This window comes from Peromyscus maniculatus, chromosome 12, assembly GCF_049852395.1.
Source record: "Peromyscus maniculatus bairdii isolate BWxNUB_F1_BW_parent chromosome 12, HU_Pman_BW_mat_3.1, whole genome shotgun sequence".
In the NCBI taxonomy this organism is placed as follows: Eukaryota; Metazoa; Chordata; class Mammalia; order Rodentia; family Cricetidae; genus Peromyscus; species Peromyscus maniculatus.
This window is the reverse complement of record NC_134863.1, coordinates 73,968,015-73,994,940: the sequence shown is the minus strand read 5'-3', so window position 1 is coordinate 73,994,940 and position 26,926 is coordinate 73,968,015. Positions and strand designations below refer to the sequence as shown.

At 41.0% G+C, this 26,926-nt stretch overlaps 1 protein-coding gene across 4 annotated transcripts; it reads left to right on the top strand.

Moving 5' to 3' along the window:
* The first annotated feature begins 1,402 nt into the window (after positions 1 to 1,402).
* Mrpl39 (mitochondrial ribosomal protein L39) lies at positions 1,403 to 25,248 on the top strand. Of its 4 annotated transcripts, XM_006996464.4 has the most exons (11): positions 1,404 to 1,558; positions 2,101 to 2,307; positions 3,825 to 3,964; positions 5,245 to 5,344; positions 6,278 to 6,345; positions 8,566 to 8,678; positions 11,246 to 11,311; positions 12,561 to 12,714; positions 16,923 to 16,970; positions 18,205 to 18,270; positions 25,073 to 25,248. In XM_006996464.4, exons 1-10 carry the CDS (start codon positions 1,495 to 1,497, stop codon positions 18,253 to 18,255), a joined length of 1,011 nt encoding a protein of 336 aa, XP_006996526.2. In that variant the 5' UTR covers positions 1,404 to 1,494; the 3' UTR covers positions 18,256 to 18,270; positions 25,073 to 25,248. The 4 variants fall into 4 exon arrangements, 3 of the variants coding, with proteins under 3 accessions (XP_006996526.2, XP_076405253.1, XP_076405254.1); XR_013043839.1 differs by lacking the exon at positions 12,561 to 12,714 and having other exon boundaries at positions 1,403 to 1,558; positions 25,073 to 25,147; XM_076549138.1 differs by lacking the exon at positions 25,073 to 25,248 and having other exon boundaries at positions 18,205 to 18,308.
* The last annotated feature ends 1,678 nt before the right edge of the window (positions 25,249 to 26,926 follow it).

The window sequence follows — 26,926 nt, the reverse complement described above, 5'->3', positions numbered from 1 at the left end:
CTAAGACACTGGGCGTAGCTTGAGCATAAATGTAACTTCAAAGCCCACCGACACAGTGACATACTTCCTCCAACAAGGCCACCATCTCCTAATAGTGCCACTCCCTATGAGCCTATGGGAGGTGGTGGAGAGAAACTGTTCTAAATTTAGGCAATAAGAGCCTCATTAACGAGTGTGGTGGCACATGCCTTTAGTCCTAACACCCAGAAGGCAGAGGTAAGTGGAACTCTGAGTTCAAACCTTAGCCCTTCTAGATGAGGTTAAATGGACATAGTTTTGAAAAAGCTGGTGAAACCAAAAGCTTACAGGGAACCATAGTCCATTTAAGGAAGTAACACGCATGCGCACACTTTTTCAGATTAGAATTAAAATTTTTGTTGTTGATGAGAAAAGGTCTGTCAAACAGCTCCAGCTCCTCCAGCTCTGGTCCCCCTGCCTAAGCCTCGTTGAGGAGGGATGGCAGGTGTGCATCAACCATCCCCGACCGAATCAGGATATTACATGAGAGATAGCCTCGTAAAATGGTTGAATTCAAACTTACCTTAAGGTTGAGGACGGGTCTTAACACTGTCCCTACGCAGTTGTAAATATGTATTATTTGGGGCAAGGACACAGCACATTTGTTGTGGCTAAGACATAGTATTGTGTCCCAGCTGACACTTGCACCTGGTGGCGGTGTACTCCACCGCCAAGTTAAAAGAAGAGGTCATGTGGAAGTCCCTGGCTAAATTTATGAAGACTATATTGGTACAGCTTTACATAAGTATAGAATGCTGTTTCAACAGTAACACGGTGCACCACAAAGGCGTTAGACGCAGCGGTGTTTTTTGTATGCACAGTCATAACAAATATTTGCTGAGAACCAACCGGGCAGTACGGTTTGCGTTTTGGGGATCCATCCACAGAGGAGACTCAAATTCCAGTTCACTCCGCTCTCATTAAGGACTCCATGCAAACTTGCCTAGATCATTCGCAGAGAGTTCTAGGAGATCTCTCCAAAAATCAACATGATGTGTTTCCAAGACTACAGAAACCTGGCCGATTAAATGGTAAACCAGGCACAGACCCACTGCAGACGACCTGAAAACTCTCCCTTGCTTTTGCTATCTAGAGTTGTATCCCGGGTGATTGGCCAGACTGTTAAAAAAAGCAAAGCAGAAAGTCCTCCCCTAACTTTTCTGCCCGGAAACTGGAACCCTCGGAGGACAAAGGCGCGCGTGTGACTCTCCTGTACAGGAGACATCTCTGTTTCTCAGCAGCCTAGCACCGGCTGGTCCCTGCACCTTGGAGAACATTCCCTGCTCTGTGACCAAGGGTGGTTGATTAATCCTCAGAGAAGCGCGAACGCGCCCCCGTGTGGCGCCGGGCAGCCTCAGCGCGGGGTCCGGAACTGAGTGGTCCTACGGAACCACTGCGGCGCGTTCCTGGTTTCCGGGGGCGAAGCGGGAAGAGAAGGACCCGGGCTCAGAGGCTCCCCTGGTTCCCTTGGAGGCCATGGCTACTACGGTCGGACGGCTGCTGCTCTGGCGGCCCTGCCGGGGCGGCGGGACCCGCTGCAGTGAGTTTTTGCGTTCCCAGCCTGGGAAGACAGTCTAGGGGTGCAGGAATCGGGGAAAGAGAAGGGACGCGGGCATGGGCGGGGCTTGCGGGGCTTTTTAGGAAGGAGCCCCCGTCTCCTGCAAACACGTCCCCATCTCCTCTAGCCTGGCCGGGTCCCTTGCTTTGGGGTTTGGAGGAAAAGTTCAGCGTTTCTCCTGCCAGATATCGATAGTTTGGGCATGGGCTCTCCGCTCTCCTGGAGCTTTCTCGGCCCCTCCCAGACCCTTTCCAGCTCCAACATTGCTTTCTTCCCACTGTCTGGTGTAGTTTCCTCCTGCTTGGTTTTGGGACGCCACTGAGGAGGTCGGTGGTCATGTGAGAGAAAACCAGAGGTGTGCGCCTATGCTAGCTAAATTATTCATGCTATAAAGTGGTATAAGTATGCCCCGGTCGAAATTTTGACCTATGTTTTGCAAAATTCTGTTGCTTTCTCTACTTGTTACAGGCCCACAGTAAGCTACTTACTTATTCAGTCTTTGATTTTTTTTTTTCTTCCCCTAGGATTTATAGCGACATCGCCAGCTGCTCAGCTGTCACCCACCGAACTGACAGAAATGCAGAATGATCTTTTTAATAAAGAGAAAAGTAGGCAGTTATCGTTAACTCCCCGAACAGAAAAGATCGAGGTTAAGCATGTTGGGAAAACTGATCCGGGCACTGTCTTCGTGATGAATAAAAACATTTCAACTCCCTACAGTTGCGCCATGCGTAAGTAGCAGAATCAGCGTACAGTTTTGATCATTTTACACGAGCTATGTAGAACACCACAGAGGAGAAAATCCTGTAATTGCTTTGTGAAGCTATAGAATTTACTTGGCGCTTTATTGTCGATCACGGGCCCTTTTACTTTGTGGGTACCGTGGATGTTGCAGCATTTCTGTGAGGTACAGGTTGTCTCCAAGTTTGCTTGGCCATGACTAAACTTAGGGTGCTTGGTGCTGGTGAAACTCTCTTTCCATGTATTGGGGGCATTTATCCTGCAGGTCTCATTAGAGTGTTTTGAGTTTTTGTTTTTTCCTACCTTTTCCTTTTTAGCTCTTTTTTTCTAGCCGAATATAACGCTCATCTGCTTGCTCTCTGCCCCTTGTGTTGTGGTTTTGTTTAGTATAGGTACTAAATGTATGAATGGAAATGTGAAGTGGAGTGAATGTTAAAGTTAATTGTTTTGTATGTACTGTTAGAGAGATCCTTGGGCTTACATATGATTTGGTGTGGAAATGAAGGGGCTAAAGACATTTGGGTAGGGCTTTGATAGATATGATATTTAAATTTAAATATCTCCCAAATAGTAGATAGGAATGATTGGCTGTGTAGTTTAAACTTTAAGAGACTCAGTAGTAATATCATTTAAGTAACTGACAGGATTAGTTGCCAGCTGAAACTGGTTGAAGGCACGCGTACTCAATCTCCCTCTACTCTTGACACTTAAACAAGCATGATGATAGTCATTTGATTTTCATGTATTTCTTAGCTTGTGCTGTGGTAAACAGTAGGAGATTACAGAGGAGGGTAAGACAAACCTAAGGCCGGAATGGAGCTCTCTACATACCGTCTGCAGAGGTGAAGTTTCTGAGCCATCCTCATCTTGACCCCTAAGACCCTGGTTACGGAACCTTTGTACTGGTGTATATGTTAGACTCTAGTTTGATCATTTTTGTGAGTACATGTAAAATGTGTGATTAGAATTAGAATTTCTTAGGGTAGGGCAATGGAACAGATTAGAGCTGATTGGTTTACATATGAATTCATATTTATAATCTTACAGTGGTAATTGCATTATTTAGTTTGAAATGTCTGTAATGGAATAATGGCAGAAAGAGGTGGTTTGGGAGCAAGACTCAAGGATAATTTAAACAGATTTATGTGAGTGTAGATATATTTTCCTTTTCTTCTGACTTGTGTATGAATCAAGCCATGTATCCATGTTGTTTCTCTTTGAATATTTAATTATAGGTCTTTGAAGATTATTTTATTAACTGGCAAATTAACTTAAGACTACACTTAGCTTTAATAAATTTTGTTAAAGGTTTGGGTAATTGGTTAATAATGTCTCTGTGTGTTGATATTTTCTTTTTAAATTCATCATATGTATAATATATAATATTTCTGCAAAAATAATTGGCAGAATTTTGCTTTTCATTGTCTCAGAATGTAGCACTTAAACATGTAGCTTTTCACTTTGGATTTTGTTAGATTTATATCACCAATCAATTTTGTATTCCTAGATTTAAGTGAGTGGTACTGCAAGAAATCCATTTTGGCTCTTGTGGACGGACAACCATGGGGCATGTATAAGCCTTTGACCAAGTCCTGTGAGATTAAATTTCTTACCTTCAAAGACCCTGACCCAACAGAAGTGAATAAGGTATTTTTCTGCCTCCTCCAGTTTCTTTTTCTTCTCCTTTTAAATCAAACCTATGTTCTATGAAGTATAAAATCTAAAAATACGGCCAAACTCATATGTGGTATCTACTAGATAGCATTTTACTGGTCAGCTTAGGTATTTTTGTAGCTCAAAATACTAGTGGTATCAACTTGTCTGTATTTTGGATTGAGAAAACTATAGGGCATGTCATTTATGCTCATAACTTTTGGTAACCCTCTATATAATTGGGAGTTCCACTCCTATTTTATATATAACTTGAATTTGGTCTGAAATCAGACTATCTTCTGTGGATGATTTTAGTAACTTTTTGACTCTGTTCCACCCCCAGCTCCCTTATTTTTACTACTTAAAACACCACCCTTTACAGTTCTATTAAGTTTTATTAGTGACTTTTTGGGGGTTATGCCATTTATCCATGAAGAACTTGCCTGCATGGTAGAATTAACATAGCTTTTCTGGGGCTTGCATGATGTGCCTCCAGCCTGCTGTTTTAGTCTTACCTCCTACTGGATCTTCCCCCACATGAGAGTACTTGGTGACTAATGATTTATACTTTATTATCCTGCCTGCTTTTGCCAATGCTCTTCCTTCAATGTAGATCACTTTCTTTCCCCTTTCAAATTCTGTTTATGTTCTGTGGTTCAGTTAAAATACCATCTGCTCTATGGAACCTACCAGGTCTCTACTTGTCAAAATTCTTTAGGCTCTAGCAACACTTGGTTATTGTCTCTAAATACAGTATTTTCATCTTATTGCTGGATACATTAGATTCCTGCTTCTGTGAATGCAAAGATAATTACCTTTTTGGATTTAGTCCTTCACATCAGAACATGTTCAATAAACATCTGTTGAAATGACATACTTAAACAAGAAGATGATAGAAGCTTTAGTAGTAGTAACACTGAGTGTCTATTATGCATGAGGTACTGGTTTATGTAATTTACAGGTGTTCATTTTGTTTCATATAAACTCTAGAGAGTAGGTGCTTTTCTTCCTATTTGCCATGAACAAATGATAAAGAGAGCTTCCACAACTTGACTAAGGCTACTAGTTACAAAGTGGTAAAGTTTGGATGTGAGCTTAGGTATTTTGGCAAAAACACAATAGATTTTGATTGCATTAATGGCATAATTGCTCTGGATGAATGGGCAGGTGTTGGAAAAATATGTGCTAAGCCAAGAGTTGATTTCAGTTTTAATAATGTAGAAACTTCAGTGAATCTTAGTGTGTTACATTTATGTGTATGTTTCTTTTTTTAGGCTTATTGGCGTTCCTGTGCCATGATGATGGGCTGTGTAGTAGAAAGGGCATTCAAAGATGATTATGTGGTCAGCTTGGTCAGAGCACCAGAAGTTCCTGGTAATATATACATCAATATTTATACTTTTAAGATCTGTGAATATTTGAGTATTTATTTTTGATTATGTACAGAGTTTATTTCTGATTTTATCTGGTATAAGACTGTGCATGTGCTTCATGTATTGTAGGTAATAAAAGTACTCTGTTAGGATGAAATGTGAAGTAAGATGATGTCAGTAATTAACACAAAATTAGTTACTCTTGAATACAAATGTTAAGGAATTACACTGTCATAGTGTTCTTTTTTTTAAAGACTGTTTCTGAATTGAATTTGTGGGAGGGTGAGGAAATGCAAAGATGGATAGGCTACTGAGAAGAACTGTGCTTACGGGTGGTTCCATTCTTCAGAAACATGACCAGAGGGGTACCACATAGATGAGGTGTAAAGATAAGAATCTAACTGTGTTAAAATCAGAATTTCTTATCATTATGTATAGCAGCAATGTGTGAAACTAATATATATGTGTATGTGTGTTTGTGTTTGTGTATGTGTGTGTGTGTGCCAAAATACATGAAAGAAGCTCAGATAATGATTCTAAGAACAAAAAAATACAAAAATGAAGATATCTAAGATATTATGAAGAAACCGGGCATTTCCTGTGCGTTTAGTCATGCATCTACTTAAGTGTTGTCCCTTTGTAGTTTTGAATCCAGCATCCATTTGAGATCCCTATAGTATAATATTCCTGAAGAAAGTGTGCATGTTTAGAAAAATGATGCTCTTTGAATTGACAAAAGATGAACTGGTGTTTTTGATAGGGGAAGTTTTATGATGCCCTAGCATGCACCTGGGGTATGAACATAGTGTTATAATTTGCAGAGTTTGGGGCGATTGCATTCTATGACATAACTAATCAATTGTTGCAGATTAGAAACTTGTTGCCGTAACAGATTTGCCTTCCTTTTTCTTTCTTCTTGCTGTTGGATTTACAGTAATTGCTGGGGCCTTCTGCTATGATGTCATTTTGGATAAGAAACTGGATGAATGGATGCCAACGAAAGTAAGTATACTCTTTGGAGTATTATTTTAGCAGTGTTACACTTTGCTAAAATAGTACTGTTAATTCTACTGAATGGTCCTACACATTGAAGACATTTAAGAGAACCTCTCTCTAAGAGTATTTATTATCTATGTGCCTGTCAGTCACTAATCTGTCATCCACCCATCCATCCTTTCTCTATTACTCTATATCTGTTGGTGATTTTCAGCTTACTTGTGACATATGTTTGGATTAGGATAGTCACAGTGACATTTTGTAGTTTTATGTCTTGCTTGACTTTCTGTTTTTTGTTTGTTTACTTATTTTTTCTTTGTTTCACCATGAGACTGAGTCTTACAGTATAGCCTGGCTGGCCTGGAACTAACTATGTAGATCAGTTGACCTCAGACTCACAGAGATCGGCTTGCCCCTGCCTCCTGAGTGCTGGGATTAAAGGTGTGCGCCACCATGCCTAGCTTTTGAGGTGCCTTTCTTAAAGTAGTAGTTTTAGGATGTCCAGAATATAAGATATGAAGCTGTGCTGGAGAGATGGCTCAGTAAGAACACTGGCTGTGTATGCTGTCTAGCTTTTTGTCAACTTGACAGACGCTAGAGTCCTAGGGGAAGATTGAACTTCAGCTGAGAAAATGTCCCCACCAGATTGGCCTGTGGACAACTCTGTATAGAATTTTCTTGATTAGTGATTGATGTGGGAGGGCCCAGTCCATTGTGGGTGGTGCTATCTCTGGGCTGGTGGTCCTGGATGCATGAGAAGGTCGGCTGAGCAAGCCATGGAAACAGGCCATTAAGCAGTACTACTCTATGGCCTCTGCGTCAACTCTTCCTTAGATGGTGGGTCATGGTGTGGAAGTAGGAACGAAATAAACTTTTCTCCTCCGTGACCATGCTTGTGTTCATGGTGTTTTATCACAGCAATCAAAATTCTGTAATTCAGATGCCGTGACAGCATAAGGATCTGAGTTCAAATCTCTAGTACCCATGTAAAAAGCCAAGTGTGGCTGCACCTACTTGTAACCCCTTGCACTGTTGGGGGTGTTGGAGCTGAGAGGGGAGGATCTTTGGGGGTTTGCTGATGACCAGCCTAGCTTCAGGTCCTCTGACCGACTCTGTTTGATGGGAGTATGGTAGAGAGTGATAGAGCAGGACACCTGATAACTGATGTTCTCTTCTGGCCTCAGCATGTGTCTCCCACCCCAGCAGGTTCACATCTACCACCCACTACACAGACACACAGACACACACATTGAGTACTTACATATTATACACACACACACACATATCATATACATGTGGATGTGTATGTATGAGCTTAAGTTGTTAATGTTGATTAATGTTGTGTTAGGGGACCTGGATTCCTAGAGCAGAGTTCGAAAACTACCACCTTACACTATTTTAGTCTTTTGCATACACTAGGAGTTCTGTATATGCAGGAGTCATATCAAGAGGGAGAGGAGGCTGGAGAGATGGCCTGGCAATGAAAAGAGCTCTTGCTGTTTTCAGTGAGCACCTGGGTTCTGTTCCTAGCACCTACCTATATCAGGCATCTCCCAAGTGTCTGGAACTCCAGTTCTAATAGACCTGACACCCTCTCCTGGCTTCTGTGGGCACGGGCACATACAGACATACAAATAAAATAAATAGCCTTTTTTAATTTTTTTTTTTTTATTTTTTAAAGGAGGGAGTTTAACTAAAGAATCAGACATGAAAAACTGACCCAAATAGCAGTGACATATGTAACAAACCCCTCAACTAACTGAGGTCCTGATTGATCTGGGATTTGCTGACACTCCCTGACCAGTGAAACTGAGGAATGAAAACAGAAATGAAAATTTCTCATGCATTTATTGAACATAGTTTTAGTCATGTACACCATATGCATCTTTTATGTCTCACTGCTTATGAGTGTTTTTACTTGCTGTGTTATAATTTTAGTAAACATTTATTTGTATATTTTGGATGAAATGCTAAAATATTTTCTGCAGATTTATCTTTAACAGTTTTTCCTAACTAGTATAATATCTTACAAGTTTTTTTAGTTGTGAAATTGAAAGAATGTGTAGTCTACATCCTCAAACACCGTGAATGAAAAATGTCCTAGTCAATTAGTTTTTCCTTCTTATAAACTTAGATCTGCAGCACTGAGTGTACGGCTTTGTCTTTCTGACGTACAGAGAAATGCTTCCGGGCGAGTGGTTACTAATGATTAGTTCTGTTTTTCAGGAGAACCTGCGTTCTTTCACAAAAGATGCCCATGTTCTAATTTATAGGGATCTTCCCTTTGAAACTCTGGAAGTTGATGCAAAAGTGGCATTAGAAATATTTCAACATAACAAGTAAGCATTGACTACATTCTCTTAAGAATAGCATGTAACGATGAAAACTCAGCTTTTCAGTAATTTTGTCACTTTATTTTCCTTACATATATTCTTCTCAGGTACTGGGGTGAACCCTGGGCCTTGTGCTTTCTAGCAGGTATTCTACCATTGAGCTGTGTTTCCAGCCCCCCTTTTACTTCTGATTTTGAGACATGGTCTCACTAAGTTGTGCAGGCAGACTTTGAAGTTCTCCTTTTCCTGTCTTTATGTTTGGAATATCTGAGGTTGTGGGCCTCTTACACTTCCATGCTCAGCAGGCTTTTTATATTTGATGTACATAAGGCTTCATTTAATTTTACTTTTTGCCCTAAGATTTCTTTTTCTTTACCATGTTTTTCTTTCTGTGTTGTCTGTGTTCATCTCATTGCTGAGTCCCTGAGGAAAGTGGTCCCTACTCCTCAGTGATTTCCTCACTTTTTTTTTCATACTTTTCTTTGTGTGAAATAGCCGTCTGATGGATTTTTCAACATTTCAGTGCCTGCTTGGCTTGTCAAGTCTCTTTTCCCCTTAAAATTTGTAGTTTCCCTTCTGCTTGTGCTGTTAAGAGCAAACTGAATCTGGGTATTCATGTACTAAGAAATGTTAAAGTGACTGGAAAGGGAGATCTGTGTTGAAACAAAAGACATTGTAGCCTAAAGCCGCAGTGTATACCTGGAATCAGTAAAGGGCGTGGATTAGAATTGCCTTAGGTGTGTAGCTGTGGACTCACAGACTCTTATAGGGATATAGGCTCTTCAACTTATTCTCTAGCTTGGCATCCTGCAAAGCAGTATACCTCGTAGTATCTTCCAGGACATTAATTAATGTCAAAGTGAAAAATCTACAGTTAGCCCAGTTGCAAGACAAGGCCTCCCGAAGGGTAGAAGACAGTGTTTTCCAAGGGATTGGCTGTGAAGCCCTTTCCTGTGAAATGCTTTTAGCATATCCTCGTTCAGTGCACTTTGTACTAATGTATTGTTTAACTGAACTAAGGTATAGCTAGTACCTAGTACCATAGGTCAAACCATCCTATAGCATTGATGCTGTAAGACAATTCCTGGGTTATCAGAACTTATCAGCTGCTTTCCTGACAAAAGTCGAGGCACACAGTTTCCAATAGAAATATGATTACACTGTTTATCTAATTTTATTAACTTTTCTAGTAGCTACATTAAAAAGGTTAAAAGAAAATCAGTGATACTAAAGTGTTAAATTAACTTCTGATCAGTATCAAAGCTGCTAAATATTTTATATTCTTTCCAGTCCCAGATGCTCAGAGTTCAGTGTGCATTTACACGTAGGTCATAGTTCTCTGTTGCTTCCCGAATCTAAGTGCTCCATAGCTGTGTTACTCACAGTGTGCTTTGAGCTTCCATCCTGTGTTTGGTGGAATTTTCCTTTTTTCCACTCAACCGTCATTCTGTGGGAGCTTTTGGGACACTGGTATCTAATCTTCGTGTGATTGGGGAAGAGGGATAGTTCTGGAGAAGTTTAGGAGCTTAGGAATGGTGGACTGTGGAAGGTCATTTAGTGACTTGGCCTTCTATCCTGAGAGAAAGGAAGGTACCAACATTGCTTTGCCTCACGGACACAAGAACGTCTGTCTCATAAAGGAGGGTTAGGGCAGACACATATTCGGGGAATCCACTCCACCATATGCACTGGGTGCCCAGTGGAAAAAGGATGACAGGTGTAAGTCAGTGCTCCCCACTGCACCCACAATTCATGACCTCATGTTCATGCTCACTTGATGTCTGCCTGACACTTGAGGATAAATGGACAAGTTCTTAGTAAGCTTTTACCTGGGCTTCGAGTTCTGCATGTCTATTAATTAGTTATACTGACTGGGTAGGAGCTGGGTAAGCTCAGAGACTTCAGGCACTAGAATTGGTAAGACTTGGTGGTGCAGTGGATACAGGGTATGGTGTTAGAAGAGTCAAGGAAATCTCTTTGTTTTTTTCACTTAAACACATGAACAGTTATGTTACCATATTAAGATAGGAAATTCATGAAAAACATGTTTAAATTAGAAAAGAAGGAGACTTTTTGTTATTCTGTGTGGTGACTGGTGATCTAAAGTGTTTGTTGGATCTCCAGCACAGAAGAGAGACATGGATTGGGGGCAGAGGTGTGGGAGAATTAGCTGCATCAGTGGAAGCACTTGTAAGTCAAGAAGCTGCTTTCAGGCAGATGCTTACGTGAAAATGAGGGTCTAGGAGAGACTGTCCTTAAGAGAAAGGGAAATGGAGGGTGGCTGAAGAGCTAGCTTAGCAGGCAGCTGGGCACGTCACTGAGGCCTGTGGAAAGAATGCTTCGAGAAGTGGAGATGAGCAGAGTGAAGGATCAGAAGTGTCCACTGACAGTGATCAGATGTTGTGGATTTAGTGAGAGGCATTTGGTGGAGCCGTGGGATCTATTTGGTGGAGCCGTGGGATCTAGCCTGAGAGGAGGGAGTGAGGAGTAGGAAGCTCCAGCTGAAACAACCACTGCAGCTGAAGTGGAAACAAGGCATCTTTAGGGTTTGACTTTTTGTGTGCACTTCTCAGGTATAAAGTGGACTTCATAGAAGAGAAGGCGTCTCAGAATCCCGAGAGAATAGTCAAGTTACACAGGTAAGAGTCTACAGTTGGGTGGCTGTGCTACAGAGAGTCTGGCTTTGTTACCCTGGGACAGTGTGTTGGCCAGAGGAGATGCTTGTCTACTGTGTTGTCTATCATCACCTCACTCTGTTGCTTTGTTAGTATTCATGTGGCAACCTAGAGATCACATGATCTCCAGCGACAGTTGTGGTTTGTGTTTTTCATTTTATGCATTTCTTTTACCTTTCTGTGTTCGCGTGAGACAGGGTCTCCTGTAAACGGGCCCCAAATATGTAATGCTCCTGCTTCAGCCTTCTGAGTGCTGGGACTACAGGCATATGCTACCACATGTGATTTTGTGATTTATTTTTATTCAGTTGAAGATTTTTGATTTTGAAATTGGGCAAAACATTCAGATAGGAATTGGACACACTAGTTTTGTGTATAGAAGATCCGTGAGTGCTAATTTGTTATTTATGATTCATGTACATTGAATTGGAATGTATTCTCTGATGCAGAGATGAAGAAAATCTACTGCTTATGTTGATGGTTTCCCATGGTGAGCAGTTTCTGGAGTGGGATGGGGGGAGGGAAGGAGAGAGGAGACAGGGAGAGAAGAGGCGCTCCAGGTGCAGACTCTTTCAGCAGTGGACACTGAGGGTCCTCTGTTGCTCTCTGCCTTATCCCCTGAGAAAAGGCTCTCACTGAACAGGAGCTTGTAGCTTCAGCTACACTGGCTAACCAGTGCAGTCCTGGGATCATCTGCCCCTGCCCCTCAGGTAACGGGAGTTAGAGGCACGTGTCGCCGCTATGCTTGACTTTTGTGTGGGCGCTGAGTATCGAACTCAGGTCTTTCGGCTTGCACATCAAGTGCTCTTATAACTCTGAGCCTTTTCCCCAGTTCCAAAGTCCCAGGGTGTTTTTTCTTCTGGAGACAGTCCTTTTTTTCTGCATTCAGTCCGTTCTGCATACCGGATTGTAGACTTAGCTACTGAAAGGCTGTAGGTTGTCAGTCTTAGACGAGTTGGATGTGCTTGATTGATGGCATGATGCATTCCATAATTCTCAAAATCCTTTATATTTATATGAATCCTAATTAAGAAAGAGATTTCTCTTCCAATTTCCAGTCTCTTCTCTTGGCATTGTATGTCAGGTTATTACAGATGGATTGGGCAGGTTATTTTTGCATTGAGATCCAGCAGGAAGGAGAAGTAGATTTTTTTTTAGGCTACTGTGATTTGATATTAGTTCTTTCTTATTTATTTATTTTTGTATCAAACAGAATTGGAGACTTCATTGATGTGAGTGAAGGCCCTCTTATCCCAAGAACTAGTGTTTGTTTCCAGTTTGAAGTATCAGCAGTCCACAATCTTCCGTCCCCACAGTCGAACCTCATCCGAAGATTTCAGGGCCTGTCTTTACCCATCCACTTGAGAGTAAGTAAAGCTGAGGCACCACGGCTTCTAGTTTGGGGATGGGGTTGATTCTAGACTTGATTTTATATAAATTTGAAGAACACACATTTTCATTTTCCTTGTGTTCTACTAATAATTCTGCAAGCTCCTTTATAATGTAAAGCAGATTTATTCAGGAGCCAAAGGTTCATTCAAGGAATCAAATTGAGATAGTATTTTTAATTTTCCGAAGTAGCATTTTGTGGTAATTATAAGAAATAATAGATGTCATGCACCTGTGTCTGGTTTCTTCAGGGGTAATGCAGTTGGGGTATGGACACGGCTATAGGAAAATCTGCTGGGTGGGCTGCTTTTGGGGTTTCATTTCCGTTCCGTTGACCACATGTACCCATCTCTCTTCCATGCCCACAGTGTTAGTTATTGTGGCTATAAATAGGGCACCGAATAGGGTAGAATAATTTGTTCCATTTTATTGTTTTTTGTCAAAATGGCCTTTTTATTTTTGTTTTTTCAATATATTTGTTGTTTGTTTGAGGCAGGCTCTCTCCATACCCCTGGATATTTTGGAACTCACTATGTAGACTAGGTTGGCCTTGATCTCACAGGCATCCACTTGCTTCTCCAAAGTGCTGAGATTAAAGGCATGTGCCATGATACTTGCCCATATGTTTTTATTAATTTTAATAATATTTCATGTATACAATGTATTTTGGTCATATTTACCCCCTCTCCCCCAAGTCCTCTCAGATCCATTATTTTGTACTCCTTTCCAACTCTGTGTCATCCTTTTTTTGTATTTCCCACCGAGTCCAGTTTGTGCCGCCCATGTTCTCATGGGTCTAAGGTCATCCATTAGAGTGTGGTGGACTTACCAGGGCCCTACCCTTAAAGAAAACTGACTCTTCCTCCCCTTCAGTTATCAATCGCTCAGCTGGGAGCAGGGGACAGTGAGGAAGAGGGGCTGTAAACACGTGATGGGAAGAAGAAGAGGGCGGGAATGGGAGGGATGGTTTAAGTGGGGGAGGGACGGCAGTGTAGGGAGGAGGAGTAAGTCGGAGGAACAGCTTACTCTAGACATTTGGAAGAGCCACATGGAATTCCTTTTGTAAGCTTCCTGTGTGTGTGTGTGTGTGTGTGTGTCTGTGTGTGTGTGTGTGTGTATTCACATAAAAATTTAACTACTGTAATTCCTTTGCATGTCATTTAACTTTAGTGTAATCTTTTTGGAATGATAGCAGGAATTTCTCTAAGCCTCTGTAGTAGTTTGGAAAGAATTGTTACCTTTAATATGTCCAGTTTTCTAATGTATTAATATGGAATATCTTTTCATTTATTTAAATATTTTTCATTTAACATTTTTTTTTTTTAACACATATAGCCTAAAGTTGAACTGAAGGGCAGAGGAATCACCATAGTTCAAATGGTTTTGATCTATGGCAACGTGGGAGGCATCGTCTTGACTTCACAGCCTGTTTATTTATAGCTGCAGCGGTCAAGACTGTGGTATAGAAAGGGCTGGACAGTTGGACAGAATCAGGAACCCACTCTCACCAGTATGACGACACCCATGTCACATGTTGGATTTCTCTGCACACATGCTTCTTTCCCTAGTTGTCCCCATTTCTACTTATTTGAGAGAGTCCTCGGTTCGTTCTTCCGTTTGTTAGCAAATCTTTTGACTCTTAGCTCAGAACACAGTCTGATTCTAACCCACCTGCTGCACAGCTCCGTACTATCACCTGCTTTCATCCCTACCCTCCACAGTGTAGCCTCTGATTTGTGGTCGGAACCATCTGTTTGTTTACCTTTTTCTTTTTTGTTTTTTCGAGACAAGGCTTCTCTGTGTGTCTCTGGCTGTCCTGGAACTCACTCTGTAGACCAAGCTGGCCTTGTACTCAGAGATCTGCCTTCCTCTGTCTCCCCAGTACTGGGATTAGAGGTATGCGTCGCCACCACCTGGCTGTTCACTTAAAAAAAAAAATTCTTTTTATGTGTGTGAGTGTTTTTGTCTGCATGTGTGTCTGCACCGTATGGTCTATAGAGGCCAGAAGATGGCCCCAGATCCTATGGAAGCAGAGTTACTGATGGTTATGAGCCAGTGTGTAGGTGTTAGGAATTGAACCTGGCTCCTTTAGATCAGCCACTGCTTTTAACCTCCGAGCCATGTTGGTACCTACCAGAATTGTTTGAACTATTATAATTCCTCTGCCCTTCAGTCAACTTTAGACTGTATTTGCTTAAAAAATTTTAAATGAAAAAAATATTAAAATAAGTGAAAGGATATTTGTTTCCTTTTCTTTCTTTCTTTCTTTCTTTCTTTCTTTCTTTCTTTCTTTCTTTCTTTCTTTCTTTCTTTCTTTCTTTCTTTCTTTCTTCCTTCCTTCCTTCCTTCCTTCCTTCCTTCCTTCCTTCCTTCCTTCCTTCCTTCCTTCCTTCCTTCCTTCCTTCCTTCCTTTCTTTCTTTCTTTCTTTCTTTTTTTTTTGAGACAATGTCTCCTGTAGTCCAGGCTCACCTTGAAGTCACTGTGTAGGTTAAGGTGACCTTGGTCTTCTGACCCTCCTGCCTTTGAAAGCTGGGATTATAGGTGTGCACCATATACAGAGTGTGTAATTCCTGCCGCAGCTCTCCAGTGGTCTCCCTTAAACAACCGAGCTCTGTCCTGTCTCACCAAGTCCTGCAGGGTCTACCCTGCTTGCTTGCTAGGGGCCTTACGGCAGGCCGCTCCCTCCTCCGTCTGCTCTGTCCCAGTCCCAGGCTGCGTTCTCCACACCAGCTGTCCCTTCTGCCTCAGGAGGGTTAGGTCTTCCTCTTCGGCACACCATGCTGGCTGTAGAAGGGTTTGCATGGGGATAGTGGATAATTTTGCCTTTTAGTACAGACTTTCTGAGCTCATTTTGTGTGAAGTGGCCACGGACCACCTCTGTACCTCCCTGTCACCATCCCTGAGCTTTCTGCTCGTTCTCTGGTGGTGTGATTTCTCTGAGTCACGGGTCTGTCATTTCAGGATCACCCTATTGCAGACGGTTCCTGTGACACCTCTGTGATTGGTTGTGTGATTGGAAGGGTGACCTCTAGCAGGGTCAGATAGGCTAGTTCGGGAAAGCACTGTAGTCTTGGGGAAAGTGGGGCCCAGTTTTCGCTTCCCATTAGAAAGAAGCTGTCAGCGCTAGAAGTGATGTAATAGGACAGCGAAGGAAGACGGCATGTCTATCCCAGCCAAACGAAATGAGGGCCCCGTGCAGTTTCTTCTGCTCTTCACTTTTATTTTTTTCCCAACATAATATTTTTATTGAATATCTGGAAATTTTACATAATATACCCCAAGCACACTCACTTCCCAGTCCTCCCAGGTCTGCCTCCCTGAGTCTCGTGACATCCCCCACCCTGCCAAAACAAAAACAACAACATCAACAAAAACAGGTCCCACCTGTGTTGTCCATATACTCCCTGGAGCGTGGTCAAACTCCCCGTGGCCAGCCCCTAAAGAACACCGAGGCCTTCCCCACCTGCGCCCCCGCCAGAGGCCATCGGTCGTGGAGAGCTACACTTCAGCATCCTATCACAGTTTTAAGAGTTCTCTTTGGTGGCTTCGTGTCTAGGTTGTTACTTTTTGGGGGTGTGGTGTGGTGAGGTGAGGGTGGGGGTTGTTACAGAAGCCTTCTGTTCACTTTTGTGATCACACTTTAGTTCTGCGTATCTTCTGACTTGGTTTAAAAAGCTACAGAAAGGACTGAGGAGATGACTCAGCAGTTAATACACACTGCTCTTGCAGAGGACCAGAGTTTGGTTCTTAGCACCTCCACAGGGAGGCTCCAGGCACCTCTAACTCCACTGCAGCGGACCTGAGGCCTCTGGCCTTCTTGGACCCTCCACATGCCCATGCCCACATACGGATACACACATATACATGACTTGAAAGCGCTAGGTAAAGATGGGAACTTTTACAGATCTTTCTTTGGGGGCTGCACAGAGGCCTCAGTAGTGAAGAGCACTTGTGGTTCTGACTGAGGACCTGGGTCCACCTTACAGCTCCCAAAGGATGGCTCACAACAGTCCTTAACTCCAGTTCCAGGGATTCGATGCCCTGTCTTGCCTCCACAGGCACCAGGCACAGATACGGTGCACGTACGTACATGCAGGCGAAATACTTACACACCTAAAATAAAGGAAATCTGAAAACTCCAGCTTCCTTCTGCATGTCATTCACAGCAAATATTTTCTTTTTCAGGCACATTTTACAATATGGGACAAGTTATTGGAAAGATCACGGAAAAAGGTAAGTTTTCACTGCAGAAATTTCCTTTTTAGAATTTTTTTTTTTTTTTTTTGAGACAGGGTTTCTCTGCGTAGCTTTGTGCCTTTCCTGGAGCTCACTTGGTAGCCCAGGCTGGCCTCGAACTCACAGAGATCCGCCTGGCTCTGCCTCACGAGTGCTGGGATTAAAGGCGTGCACCACCACCGCCCGGCCCTCCTTTTTAGAAATTAAGCAACAACCAAAAGACAAACCAAAACAAAATACCAAAAAACCCCCCAAAACCAACCAACCAAACAAAACCCCACCAAAATGGGTAGGAGCTGAAGAGAAGCAAAGGAAACAGAGTAATAATCTGTCTTACTAGTAGTGATTATCACCCCGGTGGGCCTTTGGCAAGAATAAAGCTATAATTTGCCTTTAAATTTGTTAATAGCATACAAATGATACTATGGAACTGGAAGAGAAATGATGTGATGGTAATTGTTCTTAGTAGCTGTGTTAGCCCTAATTGAGTCCCCCGCCTTTTTTTTTTTTTTTAATTTTGTAAACTTAATGAGCTTTTGAAAAATGAAGGCTTATGTGATATAAAGTTACCGTGACTGTTAAATGCTGAGTGCCCTGAAAAGCTAGATTCAGAACATGGCTCTGATGATTAACCTGCATAAATAAGAGTGTCACCTTTCCTGACCTGAGCACTTCCCGCTTTCACTCTTGTTGTCTGCGAGCTGCCCTATGAGACCTGCCTCAGCTCTTCCGACTTATTCAGTCACTCTGTGAACAGTAAAGTAAGGCCATCCAACAAACACGTTAAGCACATGACCAGTTTATTTTCAAGTTGCGTATTTCTTCCTGACAGTTCTGTCCATAGAATAGGACCATGGGACGTGCTGGTATCTATTTGCAGTGGGTCTGTAACACAATCTGTTCCAAACAGAAATGTCCTCACACAAGATACATGGAATAATAATACTTTGTGTTTCACTTCTGGTGATTTTTCTCATAGTAATGCTTTTGTTCTATAGACAGAATAAGGTGAGAAACTTGGGAAGCCTACATATAATATGCCTCTGATTACATAGTTTTAAGTGGGATATACTTGGAGATTTATATTGGCAACTTGTTTTTTAAGTCTTTTTTTCTTGTGTAACTTTTGTAATAATCACTGAAGGAAAGTGGGACAGGTTGGAGGGTTGAACTGTGGGTAAAGGGTGAACTGAAGGGGCTGTGAAGAGTAAAGCTGTGGATGTCTTTGCAGGTAACTGAAGATGCAGTCAGACAGACAGAGAGCACTGTGTCTACCCAGTAGCCTTCTAAAATTTACGTATGTATAGTAAATTAAAATAAAAGCTTTTAATATAATGTGTGTTTGCTTCTGCTCTGTGGATACTTCAGCAAGGTCAATGTCCTCGACCTCCATGTGAAAATACACTATCTGTGTTGCCGTTTTTTGCTTTTGTAAACAGTGGTGTACTAAACATCCTTGTCCAAAATAATGTGTTTGTAGATGGAAGACGTCCTTAACTGTGTAGTTACTGTGTGCCAACATGCTAAGTCCCCCACAGAAAGCTTTTCTGTAGTTTTGTTTGAGACAAGGTCTCAGTTTATAGTGAAGTCTGGCCTGGAACTTGCTATCCAGTCTTCCTGCCTCAGCCTCCAGAGTGCTGGAATTAGGGTGTGAGCCTTTTATTTAATTCTCACAACTTGGGACAGATTTGCCATTTCATGAACGAGGAAACGATTTGAATACAGGTGATTTCACTCAGTCCGTTCTACTTTGTGCTGCCTGTATAGGAATACCTGTATAGGGATGCAGTTCTGTTAGTGGAGCTACTGTTAGGTGCTACCAGATGCTAGCCTCCAAAGGTGGGTTTGTTTGTTTGTTTGTTTTTAAATACACACACATACACACGGAGGCCATGGAGTGTCACATCAGATTTTCATGCTTTAACTACTGAATATATTTTTATGTACTTAACTATCACCAAATGTGAAAAACCCATGACAGTATTAGAGCCAGAAAAGAAATTAGCTTTATATCCCCTTTCATAACTCTTGTCTTACTTGCATTCAGGTTTTGGCAAGGCATGTTCCCAACAGTGACTGAAAATACCTGCTTCCTCACACCTTTGAGCAGACTTTGATTACTGATTCTTTTTGGCAGCCTTTGCCAAAACAAAATGTTTTTCCGATTCTGCTCTGAACACTTCTAGAACTGGTGCCGTCTTTGTCTGAAGACTCTGTTTCCCCTGAGTATTATCTGCTCCCCTCCCCCAGTCTAGTATCCATTTCTTGCCCAACTCTCATTTTCCTGGAGTTGATCGTTCCAATCCTTCCTACAGGAAAATCACTAAGGGAAGGGGAACCGGCTTTTCTCTGTACTTACCTTTGAGCAGCTGTTTGGTTAGATACAGAATTCTACTTTGAAAAACACTTTCCTATCAGCACTCAGAAATAGTCCGGTTGGCAGCCAGCGAATGACACTGCTGATAAGACTGATAGTCCGTTCTTGTTGGAATTCGGACCTGGAGCCCTGCACCCCCAGGCCCCAGCACGCTCTGGACACTGCTAGGACTTTGCTTTCATTGTTATAAAATTATAACATTCTACGGCTCTGTCAGTCTCAAGCAGTTATTTTTCTTGGCACTTAGTGGGTCTGCTTAAAAAATTTAACTGTATTTTAACTTTATGTGTATGCATACTTTGCCTGCATGTATTTTTCTTCAAGTTCCCCTTTCTCTTCCAGTCTCTCTGTTCTTTCAGGTACTGTCCACTTATTTTCAGAAATTTTCTAGTGTGCCACATTTTCTCTGCCTCCTAACTCCCTGCCCCTGCCTCCTCTGCTAGTATGTCTATGTAGTTGTTGACAGTGAGTAGGGAAAGCTTAGTTTCTGGCTCAGCAAATGTCTGGGAGAGTGGCTGAGCGCCCAGCTCAGTCTTTTGGTGTCCTATATAACTTAGCGCTTTATTCACTTAAGTCTTTTGGGTACAAAACTGTGTTGCTGTTTCCTTCCTCAACCCCAGAAAACTGCCCTTCATTTAAATCAGTCACAGCCACATTAGCACACTCACACTTCCTCATTACTTACCTTCCTCGGCAAACACACCCAGCCTTGCTCATGCCCCAGGAATTTTTGGAATGACTGGAAATGTTGGTCAGGAATAATCCCATCTCTGATGAAGACTGGTCAACAAATAGAAGTCTAGGAGAGCCAGGCGTCAGAGAAGACCCAGCCTTCGGGCCATATCTGAGTTGTGTGGACTGTTACAGTGGGATTATGGCTGGAGAGCTAGAGTGTTGGGGCACCTGTGCTATGGTAGATCTCTTGATTTCGATGACAGAAATGGAAACGTTCAAGGTTTGTGTTTAACAAAGCTGTAGACATCGTGCTCTGTCCTGTGGTATTTCATCTAAGCCTACCATCCTTAAAAATAGACAAGTCATTGCGATACATACACTGATGGAAAAACTGAGGCTTGGGTCAAGTTACTTGCCTAGGCATGCAGTATAGCCCAGAGCTCTTCGAGGAAGGCATTAAAGTGCCTTGTGATGCTCAGAACTTTGATTGGAACTGCAGGAAAGTAATGTACAAAACCCAGGCTGTTACTAGCATGCAGTGACTGTGGCTGCAGCAGCAAAAAGGATTTTGAAGAATTAAGACTCAAAACAAGGGGTCCTGAAGCTAGACAGTGGTGGATGAAATAAAAGTCCAAAGAAACACCTTGAGTGTGATTCACCGCCACAGAACCTCTGTGGAACTACAGGATCAATCCGAGGGTTAAGAGGAGGAATTTATCTTGGCAGCATACACCGCAGAAAGCAGTGGGGCCATGGGGGGGGGGGGGCGGGTGCCCTTCCACAGGAATACTGTGTCCTAGCCGGCAGGAACATTCTCCTCACCGTCCTTATAACTTTTTTCCATTGTCTTCTTTTTGTATAAATATCTTCTGAAATTACACTCTGTACTTTGAAAAAAAAAATACACACACACAAAAGTATTCTAAGTCAACTAAAGACTCATGAAATTTATTTGTCTATAGTGAAAAAGTTGCTTGACAAAATGTTCAGGAAAACTGTCAAAATAGGTATACATTAAATATAATAATACAACTGCCTATCTATATATACTTTATAAGTGATACTGTGGAGAAAATGACAAATTCAAATATTAAGTTTCTGTAAAACAAATTATTAACTATAACAAAGCAACAGGTAGAGTTTTAGATTAAGAGAACACTAATAATGTGGTGCTTTATTATCTTACAAATACTTCTGTAACTCCAGTAAGCTGCACACCTTACTGTTTCACCCCTTTCAGTGCCTGAAGAAATACAGAGGAAAGCTTAACCGTGTGGCTCAGCTATTGAACTGGAACCAAGATTTGGGGTTTCATTTCAAATGAGAAGTGCTCTAAGTTAAATTTGTGTGCCTTGTGAAAGAAATACGGGGCGCTGTCAAGAACCATTCACCATGTCAGTTTTTTTAATATTTTATCTTATTTTTTTGTTGTTCTTTAAGATAAGGTTTTTCTGCATAGCCCTGGCTGTTCTGGAACTCACTCTGTAGACCAGGCTGGCCTTGAACTCACAGAGATCCACCTGCCTTTGCCTCCCAAGTGCTGGGATTAAAGGTGTGCACCACCACTACCCAGCTAATACTTTAATACTTAATTTTAAAAATCTTTCAGTATTGTCTCAATTATCCCTTAAAATAAAACACAAATTAAGAGTTATGAATTTTAAATCAAAGCTGACTAAATAAGAAAAGGTAACATGGAAAAAAAGCCAATTCCAAGTCTTATAAGAGGTATTTCCAGATAATCCTTGATGTCAGTGGAGGATGGTAGCCCTGAATTTAAGCTACAGAGATATTCTAGAAATGTGTTTTATATATAGTATATTCAGCCTGTATTTTGGTTGAATCATGGAAAGTGCTTGTGAGCATAATTTTGAATTAAAAATGATACAAGTTTCATTTTCCATTAAAGATAAAAATAAACATGTTGTAGGCTTGAAGTTGAAATGTTGTTTGGGATACTGCTGATACATCTTTTAAATGACATTTATCTTAACACAGTGGAACATCCTAGTAACCAGATTATGATTAGTGCATTAAGAAATGATAGAGGAGTAAGTCTGAAGTCTGCACTCATCCAGCAGGGTGACTAATGGTCCTGTCATCCTCCCACGGCAGCCGTTTGTTCCATGTGAAGGCTAGTAACAGGCATAGTATCCTGTTAATGCTAACATGTAGGAGTCAGTCAGAGGCAAAAACCCCTATCACGATTAGCATTAACAACATACCACCTCCAGCGAGCCTCCAGCATCCAGAGGATGAGGCACAGCAATTTAAACCACACGCTTCCCCTTCCTGGTCTACATCACCTGCGAAGAGAAAAAGAAACAGTTGTGTGTGCACATGCAGTTCTAAAGACGGAGTGACGGACTATAAATCCAAAGGCAAGGTAGACTTCAGCTTTGAAAGGAAAGAGCTGGCTAAAAGCTTATTATTTTTGGAAAGATTCTGAAAGATTTGCCATTAAAAGGCTAATTTTAAAATTACATTGTAAATTATGTTCATAGGTGAGAATAATTTGTACACATGTATCATCTTTAAAACAAAACCTCTGTTCATAGTTCCAAAATGCTCAAGTTTGAAGGGCATAGCTTTAGATCCAGTGAGGTGGTCTACTCTCTGATTTATATCCTCTGGATCCCTAGACAATTCAAGAAGACAACCCAGATATTTAGGATTGCACTTTATGACATAGGAAACTTAAAACTCAACGAACCCATTTTCATTCCATAATGAGTAGTTGAGGTTTTCTCTCTCTTTTTTTTTTTTTTTTTTTTCTTCAAGTAGTGTGATATAGACAATACAGGTCTGCCCTAAAAAGGTATCTGAAAATGTTCCCAATGCTCTTTCGGGATACCATTGGGGAAAGTACAAGCCAGTGACTTCAGTTTGCTCGATGTACAGGAAGTGTGACTTAAAGAGCACTGACTCAAGGGACTTGTCTCCAGCAAAGAGTTGAGTAGAAAAAGAAAAAGATGAATTTGCTGTTTCCTGTGAGAGTTGGATTTAACTCTCTCAGATAAAGTGACATTTCTCCCACAAGTTTCTGGTTTCGGTGTTACTGTAGGCGAACCTAGAAGTTAGACCATTATTCAAGGCTGTGGTTCCCTTCATGACCGAAGGGGAACCACCTTTTCTTTTATTTAATAATGAAACCAGCTAGATGTAAAACTGTGATTAAGTTCAAAAGAAATGTATTAAGTGAAAAATTTCCCCAGTGAATATATTTTGACAGGGCAGAATATCGTGGCTTGGAAATTCCCAAACCAAGGAAATATATCATACTTACTGATAGTATTTTTTTTAAAACTTTGCTGTTTTCTCAAATGAGTTGGTTTCATGATGAAAATCTTTGAATGAAACGGTTTCAATCCAGAATTTTATTTTACAGACTTTCAGCCAAAACATGATTGTAATAATATTTCCCCCCTTGGTAGTGCACTGGGTATAGTAATTGTGTGGTAAATATATTACATTTTATTGTTTGTTTTACTTCAAGCAATATTATTTGACCCATTAGGGAGAATATACACATGTGCATGTACACGTGCATGTATGCACACAATTCTATTACGTGAATAGCTTTGGTATCTGTAAGTCTTATTCTTTAAAGATAGCATGTGAATAAAGGAGTTAACATGAATATATTTAGTATACATAGCCAAGGCTGCCCTATGTAACCCAGGCTGGCCTTGAACTCAAGACCTTAGACTTCAGTCTCCCAAATTCTGGGATTATAGCTGTACACCCCCACACCTGGCATATTTTATATATAAAAAGAAAAATATATGAAACCCAAAGTTCAGTCCCCAAGTACCCACGCACACTGGACACTGTAGTGCAGGCCTATGATTCCAGGACTTAAGAGATGGGCTCAGGAGGATCCTTAGTTCAAGATTATTGTCAACTACTTAGCACCTTTGAGGTCAGCTTGGGCTACATGAGCTCTCATCTCAACAAATAACAAAATGTAACACTTGGAATTGCTACTCACCATTACTGAAAACAACTCTTTTGACCTTGGGTAGAAATTAGACCAATGTTAAGCAATGAATAGTTCAGACAAATTATAGTACCAGATAGCCTTCAGTGAATGGCATATTACTCTTTCCCTGTATTATGATCTAAACCTAAGGAACACTCCAGGAAATTTTAATTAGGCTTTTCTGCCTCATAATTTTTTGAGGTATGAGGGAAGCATAGGATTTCACAATCTTTCTAGTCTTACCTTGATTTGCCAGGGATGATGTTATCAGCTAGTCTATTCAGAGAGGAATATGGCCTAGGCTTGATCTTTTTTTTTTTTTTTTTTTTTTTTATTTTCAGTAATTTCTACACAAAGTTTGCTCTCATAGCCAGCTTTAAGTTTCTGATTGAGTTATCCAGCCCATTTGTAAATGCTCTTCATCCATCCCCACTGTTCTTCCCAAGGAGCTCTGTTCATCTTGTGAGGGTCTCATAAAAAAATCATGAGTTCTAGGCCAGGTATGGTGCTACACACCCTTAATCTCAGCACTCAGGAGACAGAGGCATGCAGGCAGATCTCTGGGAGTTCCAGGCCACCCTGGAGATGTCGGGAGAGACTTTGTCTCAGAGAAACATAAAAGCAAGCAAGGAAGCAAGCAAGCAAACAAGAAAATCACGAGTTCTATTCTCCCACAGTTATATATATCTTTATATTTTCTTGTTTTGCTGTTTATCCTCAGCACCAACCATTTAACAGTTATTACCAAAGAAACTGCCTATTAAAAAATGTTTTTATAGGAAGCCGGTGGTTGCATTTATAACCAAAGTCATTGTGGGACAGCCCTAGCTATTCACTTGGACAGATACGAATATTTAGAAGCTGACTTTGATGTTCTGAAGTGAATGTACATCCACTTCCATGGAAAGCCATGGTTTTGTTTTAGTAGGGCAACACAAATTTTAGTTCTGAAGCCACTAGATGAAAACAAAGTCATGTTTTTGAAAATTAAAATGATTTAGTTCAGATGACTTTACCTGACTAATTTCTCATGCTTTATTTATTTCCTTCCTTTAAAAACACAAGGATGAAGATGGAATTCAGAGTTGAATCCTATGAGGATCTACTTACTAAAATCAACTGCATATAACGGCATCTGTGGAGCATCTGGCTTTCCCACCAGAATTTACCCTGAACCTAAGTCGTCTTCTGAAGCTACAGTTCTAGGTTAGACCAGGGAAGTAAAGGTTAATGCAAATGTGTAAAAAAAAAAAAAAAAAAATCAAGAGCTGGGGGAAGCTCTGGACTAGAACTCGTTAACTAATGTCTTGGTTGCCCTTTGACCTAAGGTGAAGATGACTGAACATGATGTCTTAAGTACTAAAGTTTTTCATCGGCCCTAGGGCCCGGTTTCCATTCTCAGTCTCTGACAGAATCTTCCCTCAGTGTGGGAGAACTAGTAGGCTGGGAAGGCTTCAGGAAGTAAGTTCCTGAGTGCAATGAAGGAGGAGGGCCGGGGTGGGTTTAAGTCTCTGCCAGCTTGCACACACTAAGCAAGTTAGCTCGTCCTGGTGCAAAGCAGAGGCTGAGGAGAAAGGACCCACATATTGGCAGATGGCTTTGAATTGGAACAGAGAATGACATGGACAAAGAGTTACAAATTAAACTTTTGAGTAGTATTATCTAAGCTTTGGATGTTCTCTGTATTTCAGCCTTTGGGTATTTTAAACATCATGAGAACATATTTCGATAATGCTTCATATAAAGACCAATGTTTTTTGTCTCAAGGAATATTTCGGTTTCTGCTGTTATAAAATGTGTTTATGTGAAGTTTGTTGCTCATTTTCTGTCGAACATTATTATTTGGTATCACGTCTCAGTAACTGATTTTAAGGATAATACTATTTAATGGAATAAATAGTATTCTATTTCCTCTTGAATCCATGAGTTCCATCATTAGAGAGGGATGTGTGGTGTGACCTGCTACCAATAGCATCTAAAGCACAAATGCATCTTCTAAAGGTAAAAAGATTGCTTTATATATCCTGAACTCAGGGTGAATTAGGTAGGAGTACATGTCATATATATATATATATATATATATTTACATTTAGGAGAAAAAATTCCTCTATAAGCCATTTCTGGAGGGAATTATTAATTCCTCATATCATAATATTTCCTTTCATAAAATCCTTAATTCCTTCTCTGTTCTTATTTCTTATTAAGAGCTCTTTATTGAAAATGTCTAACATTTCCAAATTAAGAGTTCCTTTTTAAAAGGAGCTGCAAGGATGATGAATAGCTTAAATATACATACCTTTATGTATTTTGAGAATTTGCCAGTAAGATCAAATATGCAAGCAAAAATGTGGCATACATTTGAACTGTCTCAGAAGAATGCCAATGTGGTTTCTTGGGATCACCATGGAAATATAAGACTGAGAGAACATTTAATTATGAATGCAGAAAAGAGAAAGAATATGGGTCTTAGAAGATTCTGTCTTTCTCAGTTTTACAACTAGAATATTTTTATAAAATGACCCATGGAACTGAAGTAACCGTCCCAATAGTTTTATTATGGGCCATAATTAATATCTTCACTCGTCAGATAAGGATGTGGAAAAACACAGGTTAGGATTTTTTCCCCTAGAGTCTGGGAGTGGAGTAACAAGCAGCTAATGTTGAGGGGAGCTAGCCTGGGTCCAGCTTTCTCCCCACATCAGTGCATCCCAGGGAGGGACCAGCTTCCTTACTTCAGTGACCTCACTGGCTTAGTGAAGGCCAGAACACTGCTAAAATATGAAATAAACATGGGAAAAACAAGAGACAGGAAAGGGAGAGCTCACTGGTAAGATGTGATCTGTGGCCTTATTTATATTTATATATCCTTATTTCATATTTATGCAAAGGTTTGTACTGGGCAATGTTTGTAGTGCCATA